A 12,540-nucleotide genomic window follows, 5' to 3' on the forward strand; every position below is an offset into this window, starting at 1 on the left:
GACACTTTTGTCCCTGCTCGTGCAGGGTGTTATCCCCTTCAGCCCCTCTGGCAGAAGCAAACAGCCTCTGTACCCACTAGGAAGGTGCAGCCCACATCAGAGCATGGCTGGTTTCCCTGTTCTGGGCCATAGGATAGGACAGGATAGGATGGACAGGGAGCAAGATGAGGCTGAACAAACCCATGTTCTTTTACTGTTGTACTGTTCGTGCTACTCTTCCCCCCGATTCGATAGGGGAGAATAATCAGATACAATTGCTGTGCTCTGAGTTGCTGCACGCTGTGCTCTTGACCTCTCAGAGCCCCTTAGTAGCTTGGGTCAGGTTTTTCTGTATGTGTAACAACTTGAATACCGAGCTTGGTACCCTCCGAGGCATGTTCTTGCTCTGGTGTGTTTGACTCACCAACCTGTACGGTGCTGTGTCCAATTCAGCAAAAGGCTTGAAATAGTTCCTGGAACTGTTCGTGATACCCCCGGCACAGTGGCAGTCTACCTGCCCCACTAATGTGGCTCACGGAGTAAATATTATTGTGTGGAAAATAAGGGAGAGGAGAGAAGTGCTGGCAGCTCTGACCCCTGCATTCTGGGTCGGGGCTCTGGATCGGAGAGCAGAATCTCCTGCCCTGGGTTTGTGAGGGCAAGGATTATTCCTAGGAGCAGGAGTGCAGGGGCAAGAGGAGACTGAGTCAGCAGGTCAAGTCTGAGGCACTTCACTTTGCATTACATAGAGATAAGACTGTCTCTCTCTGCTTAGGAGAGACCAAGAAAGCCTCAGTGGGACCCTGTTCTGCCTGTCAGATCCTTGTTGCTGCCATCATGCAACCGAGTAATAAAAAATAATTTCTCCCCTACTCCCCATGAAATTGCAAGCAGGTTTCTCAGTGTAGTTTCTTTCTGAAAGTGTGCTTCTTGCAGTTGTGAAGGTGGTGCTGCTTTTTATAACTCTGGTCTAACTGCTTGTCTCTGAGGTCAGGCTTCTGGTGACAGCACAGGCTGCCGCGGAAGATTCATCTGCTGCAGAGAAGCATGGGGCTGGGCAGCCGCCCCACAGCGTAGGTGTTGGGTTGTGAGATCAGTGGCTGGGCAATGGGGGTGTTCACAGAGTGCAGAGAGCCTCTGTACCTGTTTGTTAAGGTGGTTGTAATGACGTGGGGAAGAGAAGAGTTTGTTCTTTCTGGAGGGAGCGAAGAAAGAAGGGTGACTGCAGATAAACAGCTGGGGAAAGCAGTGGGAAGGAGGGGCAATGCTAGCACGGGAGGACCCAAGGTGCCACTCAGGGGCCATTTTACTGGAATAGATTGCTGCTTCCATTGAGTTTCTTCGGCACAACTGCTTGGATTAGTAGCCAGTATGTACAAACACACACAAAGACAATTATTTTACAGAGTGGTGATGGGAATTGTAGAAAGGGAAGGTGCTGTAAAAAAAAAAAATGTCAACTAACATGCATTTGCATAAGTTTTTCCATTGTAAATGTTTATGCAGCCAGCTTTGAAAGCCTTTTGTGACTTGAGAGACATGGGATCAGGAAATAGAAACAATATAATGACCAGGATTTTCTGAACCGGGAGCCAAAGGTTGTGTTCTTAAATCCATTCTGAGGTGGCCGACATGAATGGATTCATTAAAGAAATGGGGAGCACCCAGCTTTGTCAGCCAGGAGCAGGCAGATCCGTGGTGCAACAGCCTCGTGTTAGAGCCTGAGAAATGTCCCACAAGCTTCTGTCAAAGTATGTAAAGTGCTTTCAGCTTATGCTGGTTTCCAAATAGTTTGTGAAGAAAAAAGGTTAAAGGTGGTGAATAAGCCTTTCTCTCAATGTTGTCTTGACAAAATGCGTAACTTTGCTGAAGCTGAAAACTTCCTCAGAGATGCATCAGTTTCAGCTGTGTTATTGACTGGAAGGTGTTCGAAGTGTGAGCTCTTCAGTCTCCCCTGTTTAAAAAATGGAGAGGCTGGAGACAAAAAATGAGAGCACGAGAGAGGGGAATTGAAATCCTGACTGCAAAAGGTTTTCAAAAAAAAAAAAAAAAAAAAGAAAATTATGTTGAAAGCGAGAAAGCGTCAACTGTGTATAGATAGGGAAAACAAACAAACAAAAAAAAGAAATTTGCTCTGAAAAAGAAGTGTCATATTCTACAATGTTCTAATATTTATTAGGCAGATCAGTCAAAATCCAGCAAAAGTGATGATTATTATTATAATATTATAGATCAACATAGTGATTTTCTTGAACAACTGCTTTAGAAATAAGGATTCTGTAAATACAGACAAGTAAGGGAGGTGTGTTTGCAGGGCATTTTAAGAGTGCCTCCCCTCTCTTTCTAAAACTTGGAGCAGCAGCGCTGAGCTGGGCCGAGAGCTGAAGCAGTCAGCGTACTGAGGGAACACTCCTCCCCCAGCACCGCTGTCCTCTGCTGGCCACATTGCCCCATAAAAGGCAAGAAGCAAAGTCATTTTCCTCCTCCTTTCTCTGAGCCTGGATTGTTTGGTTTCACAGTTTGTTCACAAGAAATGGGCTAACTCACCTGGAGGGAGGGGAATGCCTGGATCCCAAAATCAAAAAGAGCCTCTTTGCGCTCACAACACGGCGAATCAGGACCATTCCTCCAGGGGACCTTCTGCTGGAGGCTCCTTTGCGAGTGGCTGCAGGAATAACAGTGCTTCTGGAGACGACCCTCAAAGCCTAGCTCTGGTTTTGGGGTCCCTCTCAGAGGACTGTTCCTGTGAGGGGCTGTTTCCAGCCCCCTGGAGGAACGACCTCTCTCGAGGTGCACTGAGGTAAGGCCCAGCATGGCAGACCTGTTTGTGATTAGGATTTCCAGACCCCCCCAATATGCACATTGTCACCCATGCTTAAGCATATGTACAGCAGGAGAGGAAAGAAAACACAAGCCTTGTCCCCTTTCTTCCTCCAGCTGGCAGAGAGAACAGGGACATGTGAAAGTGCTTGGAGGCATGTTTAATCTCAGGCAGCTATTGTATTTACCCCCCACGTAGCTGGGCTCAGCAGTGGTTGGGCAGTTCTGAAGTCATACCCAGTTTTTAGGGAGGACCTGGAACGTGACAGTAAATGGACCACGTAACCTGATAGTCAGGATGCTGAGGAGAGAAAGCCTAAGGGTGGAAACAAAGTAAGAGTTGCGGTCTTCTCTAGCCATGTGCACCTAGGGGATTGCAAAAGAGGACCCCTACTTTTGATCCGAGGAAGCACTCCTCCCTGTTCCTATTTCAAGCAACAGCTCTTTGCTGGCTTCTACACCAATTTTACCTTTCCTCAGCCTAAATCTCTTTACAAGTATTATGACAGCTGCCTTATAAGGCTCATGTGGTGGGGTACGTTCATGGAGGGTCCTCTTGTGACGCAAGAGCCATTGAGCTGGTTGTTTATCAGTTTCATAATCTCCACACACACAAATTTTCTCTCATCAGCTGCATGAGCAGTTCTGCTTAGCCCTGTTTGCATATCAGAGGAGGAAATGGTGTAAGAGAACTGCATTGACAGATAAAAACAAAACCCATACCCTTCCTGGGGGCATATCCTCATCTAGCATTGATTGCCATGGGCTCAGTGAAATTAGAGAGTTGTAGTGGTCCAAACTAGTTCAGGATCATGTCTGTGACTCCAACTTTCTGGTAGTAGCAACTCTTCCACCGTGTGAATGAATAGATGCCTATGAAATGGTCTCACATCACTTACTGAAGTGGTACTGAGCTCTGCGAGCAGTTGTAATTCTTCTGTATCCTTGGCATTAATGCCATCAGAAAGAGACAGGTTTATACAGATGCATGACAAAATCCTCTAAACACCCTGGAAAAATTCTTCTATGATTTATGAGTAATTTTATTTCATTTCCAATTGCTCTTTGTGACTCCCTGTATAAGGCTACCTAAAATCCTGGCAGTCTCTCTCTTGCATGGAATGATTCTGAAAGGCACGTGATGAATAGGCTCACAATGTAATTGTAAAAGAGATGAGGATGTTTTAGTGATCTCCCCATCTGGAGGGCTGACCTCAGCCCACGTTTCATGATGATCCTGAGGGTAATGCAGTGGTTCTGTTACAGGCAAGGAGGCTCTGAGAATGGATTCCAGTTTTTCCTTTGAGAGGAAGGGGTTGAAACCAGCATCGTTCATTGGCTTAAAGCCATAGTGTATGTTTTTACAGAATGCTTTACAGGTGACTTGAAAGGTTGGATCAATCTGTTGTTCACTGGGAAAAAGTAAAAATATACTTTTCAGCCAACTTTTCTTGGGCAAGCTCCACAGAACTCAGCAGCTGCTGAGGAAGGTCATGCTTACCACATTACAGCGCTGCTGAGGCTTTCCTTCCTTGCCCTTGAGCTCTTGCACATTAATGTGGCCCTCCACTGGGCAAAAACCTTTTCCATCCTTTCTTCAATAAAAATCTAATTGAATTGAACTGGGACAAAATGTTACTTATGGCTGATCAGCAGATGCACACATACAGTGTGCATCTGTACCACAGTAGTGAGGTAGGTTTTCATTTAGACCTGTCACTTAGGCTTTGTGCATGACAATGTGCCTAGTAATCAGCTGTCTTATTGTGAGTTAGCTGAAATCTATTATATTTATGTGTTGTTTTTTTTATATATATATATATATTTTATTTTTTTTTCCCAATACAAGTCAGAGCACATACTAGCCCTTCAATTTACTCATTTGTAAGTCATTTACTCATTTGTAAGTTCAAAATCAGTCTCATACTGGGCTGATTTTGGCCCACTGTCTTTTGAATTTCTGCTTTTTCACTCCTTCCTGAGACGCCCACTCTACTGACAGCCAGAGCCATTTGGTGTTTTCTTTCTTTCCGGCCAGAAGAAGAGTTGAATAACTCATTCTGAGGCTGATTCTGATATCACTTTCTGCACTGACATCTGCAAACGTGTCTCAGTGACCGGGAACACTTCAGGTTTGTGTTACTTTGGAGACTCCAGGGAAATGGAAAGACATGTTTAAAACTCTCGTGCATGAAGGCCTCTATCTTTATCGTGATCTTCCAATATCTTCTCTCATGAGGAGGGGTGCCACAGTGTAATTCATTCCCTTCTGCACACAGTCTAACAGCATCTCCTCTGATCTGTTCCAGGTTTCGGAATTGTGTGTATACCTACCGAATTCTGCCCGATAAAGAGAATAAGCTAATTGTCCAGGTAAGCCACGCTGTGAACCATTCGGTCCTGCAAAGATGCACTTAGTATTGCTCGCTGCGTTTCAGATGCAGCTCCGCTCAAACACAGCTGTACTGACACCAAAGTCGATTCCAGGCTCTCGGTGCTGTGTCCAGGGGCCTTTGTGCCCAGGTCCGGTCCACCACGGTGTCCCAGCTGGCCTTGCCAGCCTCAGCTGCTTTCCCCAGAGCTGTTCAGACATCTCTGCCTACCTTGCTGCAGCACTTCCATTTTCTGAGGAGGAGCCAGCAGCAGGACGCTATGCCAGATTGCACCTGGGTCTGTACGTGTCAGCATGGCATGACACAGAAGCCCATCCATCCTCCCAGGCCACCAGGCAACGCTGTGCAGAGGAACGTGCACGGGCTCTGCAGCCTGCTCACTTGGGGCCAGCGCTCCGCTGGAATGCAGGACCTGGCACACTGCTACGCCTCCGTGCTGTATGCTGTGGGCTGTTTGTAGTGGTACTTGGTTTCTCCATCATCTGGTTTATTTCAGCCTGGTTGTGCTTTGGCATGTTGTGCTGGTGTGGTGATGTGTTGTTGTGCTGAGACAGGTGCCTGGAAGGTGATACAGTGTTTGTCATTATTTTTAGTACCTAGAGCAGCTGTTGAGATCAGAGCCGTACTGTGCCAGGTAGCTCACAAGTGAAACACCTCACGTAGGAAGAGCCTGGGAGAGACCTGAGGCCCAGGGAGTGGCACAGCTGCCCGAGTCCCACGGCAGCACCGGGGCAGAGCCCAGGGGGCAGCCAGACCCTACTAATGAAGTCCTTGTGCTTTGCACTGGCACTGTGGTGATGAAACGAATTTGTGGAACCCTAACTGAATGGGTGGCAGCTGCTTTGTCTTTTGGAAATAAGCACAGAAATGATCATATATTGGCTTTTCACCTGAGGGAGAGGAAGAAGGGAAGGCTGGAGGTTGTCTGCAGAAGTAGCTGCAGAACCCATCTTGCTGCATGCCCTTGGGAGCTCCCTGAGCAGGCAGTTCTGGGGCAGAGCAGCTGGGACAAGGTGGAGAAATGTGGGCTGTGCTCCGTGTTCTGCAGTGCCTCCAGGCGTACCCTTACGTGCTCTGCATGGGGCTCAGCACCCTGGGCAAGCCCTGGCCCTTTGTTCCCCAGCTGTTGTACTGGAGCATCGTGTGAGTGGTGTGGAACACGCAGCCTGGCCTGCAGCCTTTTATAGAAGGACACAGGTGTTAGAAGAGGGTCGGAAACCTGAGTTCGGTTAGCTTGCCAGTGTGCTGGGCTACAGGCTGCTCCCAGGACCCACCGGCTTAAGGTATGGTGCAGATTTGGCAGGTACTTCTGTGAATTACCACCAAGGAAGATGCAAGTCACCTTTCCCTTCATTAGAGCACTTTGTACTGGCTTTGTAATCCTTTCTGCCATGACAAAGGGCTCGTTTTTATGTGCACCTATTCCTTTTGTCCACAAATCAAAGCGCTGCAGCCATGAGAAACTGGTATTTCTGCTGTAGCGATGACCGCTTTTAACACTGAATCAAAGGTTAGGAACAAGCAGAAGGTGGGATTTCGTTCTGCTGCCGGTGAAAACTAAAAGTAAAGTACCTTTCCTCTGCTTTACCTTTCTAAAGTCAGGTAAAGCAAACTGATGTCAGGCAGCTCTGGCTTTCCCCACCACATACGCCTCCTCATCACCCCACAGCTCTTTGTAGGCTATTATTTGCAATTTGTTATGTCCTCATCATTTCTGGGGAGACGTTATAGGACTACCACTGGATCCAGACAGCGATATTAGGTCTTCATTGGATGTTTCTGAATGAAATCTTTTGAAATCCACTAGATTTCTTAAGGAAATACAATCTGCTAGATGTCCACCCAAACTGATGTATAAAGTTCTCTTGGGATTTGTGGTCTGATTGTGAGGAATTTCTTGTGTCTGCTGTGGGGGATGCAGAGGATATGTGGTGGCATACCTTTGTACATGGGTTGCCAGGAGCTGTAGGTTGAATATCAAGAGTAGTCTATATAAAGTGTGTTGTTAACTCAAGTTCTCAAGACACAACACCTCTCATTTTGTGTTGCACTATTCCAGTTCTGTGGGAGAGGCAGAAGAAGGGGGCTGGCTGCTTCTTGCAAGAGATACAGAGAGACAGTGAGAGTTGTAATTGAGGCTTGGAGCAAAACAATCTTGTGTTGTTGGCTGCTTTTCTTAGTGCATTGCTCCAGCTGGGCCAGACATTTTTGGTTGCTTGTCTGTTGAGTTTTGGATAAAACAAAAACTACTTCATGTGTATCAAAGAACCATTTTGAAAAGAATGGTTCTACTGGGCAAGGATGTACAAGTTGCTAAATAGGAGTGTAACGTTTTGAAAAAAAAAAATCCATTAAAAAGGAAGGAATCTACTAATCCTGTGGAATTAGACCAGGTGTTAAATTAACACAGTAATCGGTAGATGCTTCTCATTTCTGGGTTAAAAAATAAAAATAAAAAAAAAAGAGAGAGAGAGAGGCATAGGAAAGATGCAGTACTAAGTCCTGAGGTTAGCCTGAATTGTGCAATGTGACCTTTTTTGCTTGCACAGTGCTCCTTCCTGAAGCTAACAGAGTCGTCTTCCTGCCCAGATCTGGCCTGTTGTCTGTCAGACGTTTCTCATGATGACAGCAGGTTCAGAAGATATGTAATATCACAGCTCCACTCGCAGCACTTGTGACATGACAGCTCTCCCTCTGCTACTCTATGGAGTTTTTCAGCTTTAAAGCTGCAAGTTACTTCACATTTTTTGAGTGTTGGTGGTGGATAGATTTCATTTCTCTTTTTTTACTTAGAGCCTGGTCTGGCACTGGAGGAATGACAGTGTTATTGTTTGCATGGTTAAATTGACTTTTTAGTACAGGTGGCAGTAGGGGAGGTGCATGGTTTTTTTGCATTACAGGTGCACTTTTTTTGCATTCAAACTGAAGAAAAAAAATATTTGCATACGTCCCTCCGGTGTTTTGTGGCATGCTACATGATCTGCCATTGGCATTCTGCATCTGCTGTAGCTGTACAGCAGTCAGCACGGTCAGGTCTGGAACCCCTCTTTCCTGCTGTATCTACAACCAAACTGGAATCCCCCCAAACATACCAGACTGTAGTAGTTACAGTCATAGACTTTTTTTCCTTCCTCTTTCCATTCTTTTTTTCTACGACTGTTGAATTGCCTTTACCTGAGACTTCAAAATGTAGACAAATGGATCTATGACTTCAATGGATCTATGGCTTGAATGAATCAAACTTGCATCCTGCCAGTGAAAGCATAGCTAAGGAAGGGGGGAGGAGTAACAGAAAACCCTTGAAACACAGGATCGCTTACAGTGAGTAGAGATCTTTGTCCTTAGCCTGAGAACAATTAGTCACCGAAATATGTCTGTTAGCCTGCAGTCTCTCACTGTAGTAAAACGCTAAGAACTGAGAAGCTGAGATAGGAAGAGAGCAAAAGATGTAGAGTAATGCAGATCCAGAAGGAGAGGCATGAGGCTGGAAATCAGCTGCCCCTGAGTTAGCTTAGCTGCTACCTGCCTGTCTTTGGCAAGCTACAGCTCTCTTCTCTGTCAGACAGGTGTGTTTCCCTTGCTCAAATGTGGAGGTGCATTTAATGCAGAGTTGTTGAAAGTTTGGAAACTGGACGAGTATATTTGCAATTATACAAAGAGTGTTGGAAGAGCAAAGGAGACATTGGAAATAACAAGATCAAACTAAATGCATAGCTGTGTCTTTCTAAGTCAGGTATCTGTGGGCAGTTCTTGCCATCCAGATTCACAACAGGTAAATTTTTTTTTGTACCGTCATTTAAAGTGTCACATTTGTGCATCTAGCTGAGGTGTCACTGCAGCCCTTATCGCTGCCCAATCTGAATTCCTTGTGAGTTTAGCATCTCAACCAGGGGAAGTGCTATTGTTCCCATTTTACAAACAGGGAACTGAGTCCCAATCTGTTAAGGAGGATAGGACTACCAACATAATCTTAATTAGCAGTCTCTTGCTAACTTTCCCAGGATCAGAAGATGTCTGTTATCTATGAATGTTTGTCTCCCCTCCTTTTAGTTGTGCTGTCACATGTAGTTAAAGCCGAGTTTGTACCTCTGTGGTCAGTGAGGAAGATACAGGTTTCTGACCTGGGTGGGCAGAGTTGTTTTTGGCAAGTCCTTATTCTCTCTCTTGGCTAAAGAGTCTGGAGAACCCCCTTAGACTGCCAGGCCCTTGGCAAGATGAAGTAAGGGAGGAGATTCCCATTACAGATGATTGTTCAGTGTGAAAGGGCACTGAAGTCAAAAGCTGCTGTTGAAAAGTTGCTGCCTTTGCCTAATGCTTTACCTTGTATTGCCTTTCTGTACTGTAATTTTAAAAGGTTATTGTCACAAGTAAAACCTGCCTCCTGAGTGAGGAAAGAGCTAGACTGGGATAAATTCGAAAGACCCTTATAAAAATCAGAAAGAGGTGGTGAGAAGGGAGAAGATGCCGGAGTTGGCTGGTCAGTGAGCATGGACTGGTGCAGGGTAGTGTGGGAGCATTGCTAAAAACCTGTGGATTTTGGTCCCTCTAGATTTCTGGTTCATCTCGAGGAGGAGCACACAGCTAGCGTTATCTGATGGCTGCTCAGCAATCAAGCTGCTGCGCAATCAGTCATTTCTCAGTGGCAGCTAGATTGCATCTGGGTTTATGCTCGCAGCGTATCAGAGGTCAAGTTTGCAGGATCAAGCACTTAGCTCGTAACACTGTGTGAAGGCAGCAGGGAATACACCCTGACAGACAGATGGCAACGTTACAAAAATAGGCTGGTACCAAAGGTGCCGTGGTTAGGGGGAGAGCCAACGCAGTAGTTAAGGGAACAGCTTGAGGTCCTTGCTAAAGGTGGAGTCCCCTTAAGAAACTGGGGCATCTGCTGAGCAGGCTTTGGTAACTCGGTGCCTTGGGCAGATTTTAGAGTTGTGTGCTGTATCTTGGAGTGCCGTGCGGCACAGCCTGACCTCTGAGATCCAGGAAAGCCTGGTGTCCGCAGTGCTGCCTCATGGGCACAACCCAAGCTTTAGCTCAGCCACGCAGCATTTCCACTTTGCAGTCCAGAGCTCGAGCCAGGCACGCTCATCCACACCTCAGGGCATGGACCTCTCCTAACCACCACTGCTGCCTTCTGCAGGGGGGCTCCTCCCTTCTCCTCCTCACCAACGTGTTTTTTTTTTCTTATGTGACCCATTCCTGCTTCTGAGCTGAGTGCTGTCCTCACGTCGAGTACCTGCCTCACGCGTTGTGGGCTGCCGAAGACCAAGGCTCCGGCCTTGTTTTTGTGCCTTGTGGCTGCCTGCAGCATGGGGAGAGGGCAGAAACAGAGCTTGCCTCGAGCAGGAGTGGGAACCATGTCACATTTTCAGGCAAACTGGAAAATGTAAAGGCATTCGGGTGAAATGTTTCATTTTTGTTTTGTGGCTTTTCACAAGTTGCCAGTTATTGAAGAAAAATATTTCAGACTGAAAATTGGTCCATCTCTTTGAAAGAGTCCAGGAAGGCAATTTCGAACTTTTCACTTCTGTTTTTTTTTTTTTTTTTTTGTATGTTTTTTAATTAAGTGGTGGGGGGAAAGTGAGGCTGAGTGAAGACCATTCCTTGCATAGTACATGCTCCAGTCCCTCTCCCCCCTTTTTTATTTTTAATTTTAATTAATTTATTTATTTATTCGGCTTTGAGCAGAACTTTTTGACCAGCTCCAGGGTTTGGCAATTTCCATGGAATACTTTGTTGTGAGAAGGAAACATGGAAAGCTGTTGCCTTCTCATGCTGCATAAGAGCCTATTTTATTACAGTATGGAAAGCATTCGTTGTTTTTAAGGTTCACGTCTGTATCCTTTCCACTTCACTTTCCTGACTGCTGTAGCTTCCCAGCTCCCTGGCAGAAAGCAGTGGTCTGCCTGCATCTTCCTGCACTCTGCTCTGTGGGTAAACATGGAGACATTTGTTGTGCAGCTCTAGTGGCAGAACACCATTCCTGTGAGCATGAGCGCTGCAGCATTTGTGCTGAAATTCACCATTGCCGCAAAGTTTTTTTTTTATAAATTACTTATATTTAGACTTGGACTCTCCCTTTGCAACAAATACTGACCCTATTAGCTTGTGGATTTTGCTGACTTCAGGGAAAATTATAGATGCCCTAACAGTACTGTTTTACACCGAGTGATCATCTAGCTGCCTTTTTTTTTTTTTCTGGTAATTTTTTCTAGCCTGATAGGAGGCTGCGTGCAACAGGAAACAAATGGTGCTATGTGAGCAGTTAGAAAGCAGGCCAGCAGCTGTGACTCACTGCATCAACTGACACTGAAGCTGTAGGTTACCAGTGTACTTGCAGCATGGGCTCCCAGAAGGTAGGAGAGCTGGTAAATGCTCGGTATAGGGTTTCCTGCTGAAACCCTCCCTCTCCAGCCCACCTCTAGAAACACATTTCTGGGGAAATGTCTAGGTTTGTGAACTGTTTGTGTGGCTAAATATGCCAGAAAGACCAAAACCTTCTGTCCCGAGACAGGCAGGACATACAGTGAGAGGGCTGACAGTTTGTTGGCGGGTCAGCAGGATTGTCCCAGCCTCTGGGGTAATTTGCTGTGCTTTCTGTTTGCGAGTCCTGCAGGGTGGAGCTCAGTGTAAAAGCTTCATCCGGCGCGCTAACCTGCTCCCCGAGTGCAGACGTACGTACGGCTGCCCATCCTGCGAGCACAATCTGATAAGAGCGTGAGTTTAGGTCAGTTCCTGGTGTCACTGCTGCTGTCACCAGCATCAGAGGCAGTTTCTGGCTGTGCAGCACATGCAACACCAAGTCCCTTGTCAGCCCCTTGCAAGGAGGGGCAACCTTGGGGGCATTTTTGTCTCTTCTCTTTGATACTAAACTGTAAATTGCTGCACCACTCTGGCACCTGAGGCCAAGAAAGTTTTTTTTGTGGTAAAGATTTTGTGGTTTGCTTTGGAGTTTGATCATCTACCTATATCTGATCAAAACCTGTCTACTTGGAAACTGCACTTGAGATGCTTTCAGTGGGAGATAATGCAAAGCATAATCCTCTGGGTGATGCTAACCCCTTCACAACAGTGCAACCTCTTAGAGCTTCTGCCAGACAGCTGTACAGGAACAAGGCCTTGCTTGGTACTTACTCAAATTGATGTCAAAACCTTGTGGCTCCTTTGAGGATGGGACAGGCACAGGTCTGCCCCCAAAAACACTTTCAGGCTGTAAGACGTCCGTGGCTCACTTGCAGCTTGAAGGCATTGGATGCTGTTGGCCTCCCTCTGCGTTGAAAGGCAGAAGGAGACCAAGTGTCCCCTGAGGGATGTGCAGCTCTGCAGGTGGGGTGGGACACAGCGG

The 12,540-nt window shown here is 46.4% G+C and overlaps 1 protein-coding gene across 6 annotated transcripts in view; it reads left to right on the forward strand.

Annotated features, from left to right (window-relative positions):
* The window catches only part of INPP5D (inositol polyphosphate-5-phosphatase D), a 56,259-nt gene that overhangs the window by 4,015 nt on the left and 39,704 nt on the right, over window positions 1-12,540 (forward strand). For all 6 annotated transcript variants that reach the window (XM_072042733.1, XM_072042731.1, XM_072042734.1 and 3 more), the window contains one exon: window positions 5,109-5,172. In XM_072042733.1, coding sequence (XP_071898834.1) covers window positions 5,109-5,172 — 64 coding nt within the window. The remainder of the gene's footprint in view (window positions 1-5,108; window positions 5,173-12,540) is intronic.

Source organism: Anas platyrhynchos, chromosome 9, assembly GCF_047663525.1.
Source record: "Anas platyrhynchos isolate ZD024472 breed Pekin duck chromosome 9, IASCAAS_PekinDuck_T2T, whole genome shotgun sequence".
NCBI classification, from domain to species: Eukaryota; Metazoa; Chordata; class Aves; order Anseriformes; family Anatidae; genus Anas; species Anas platyrhynchos.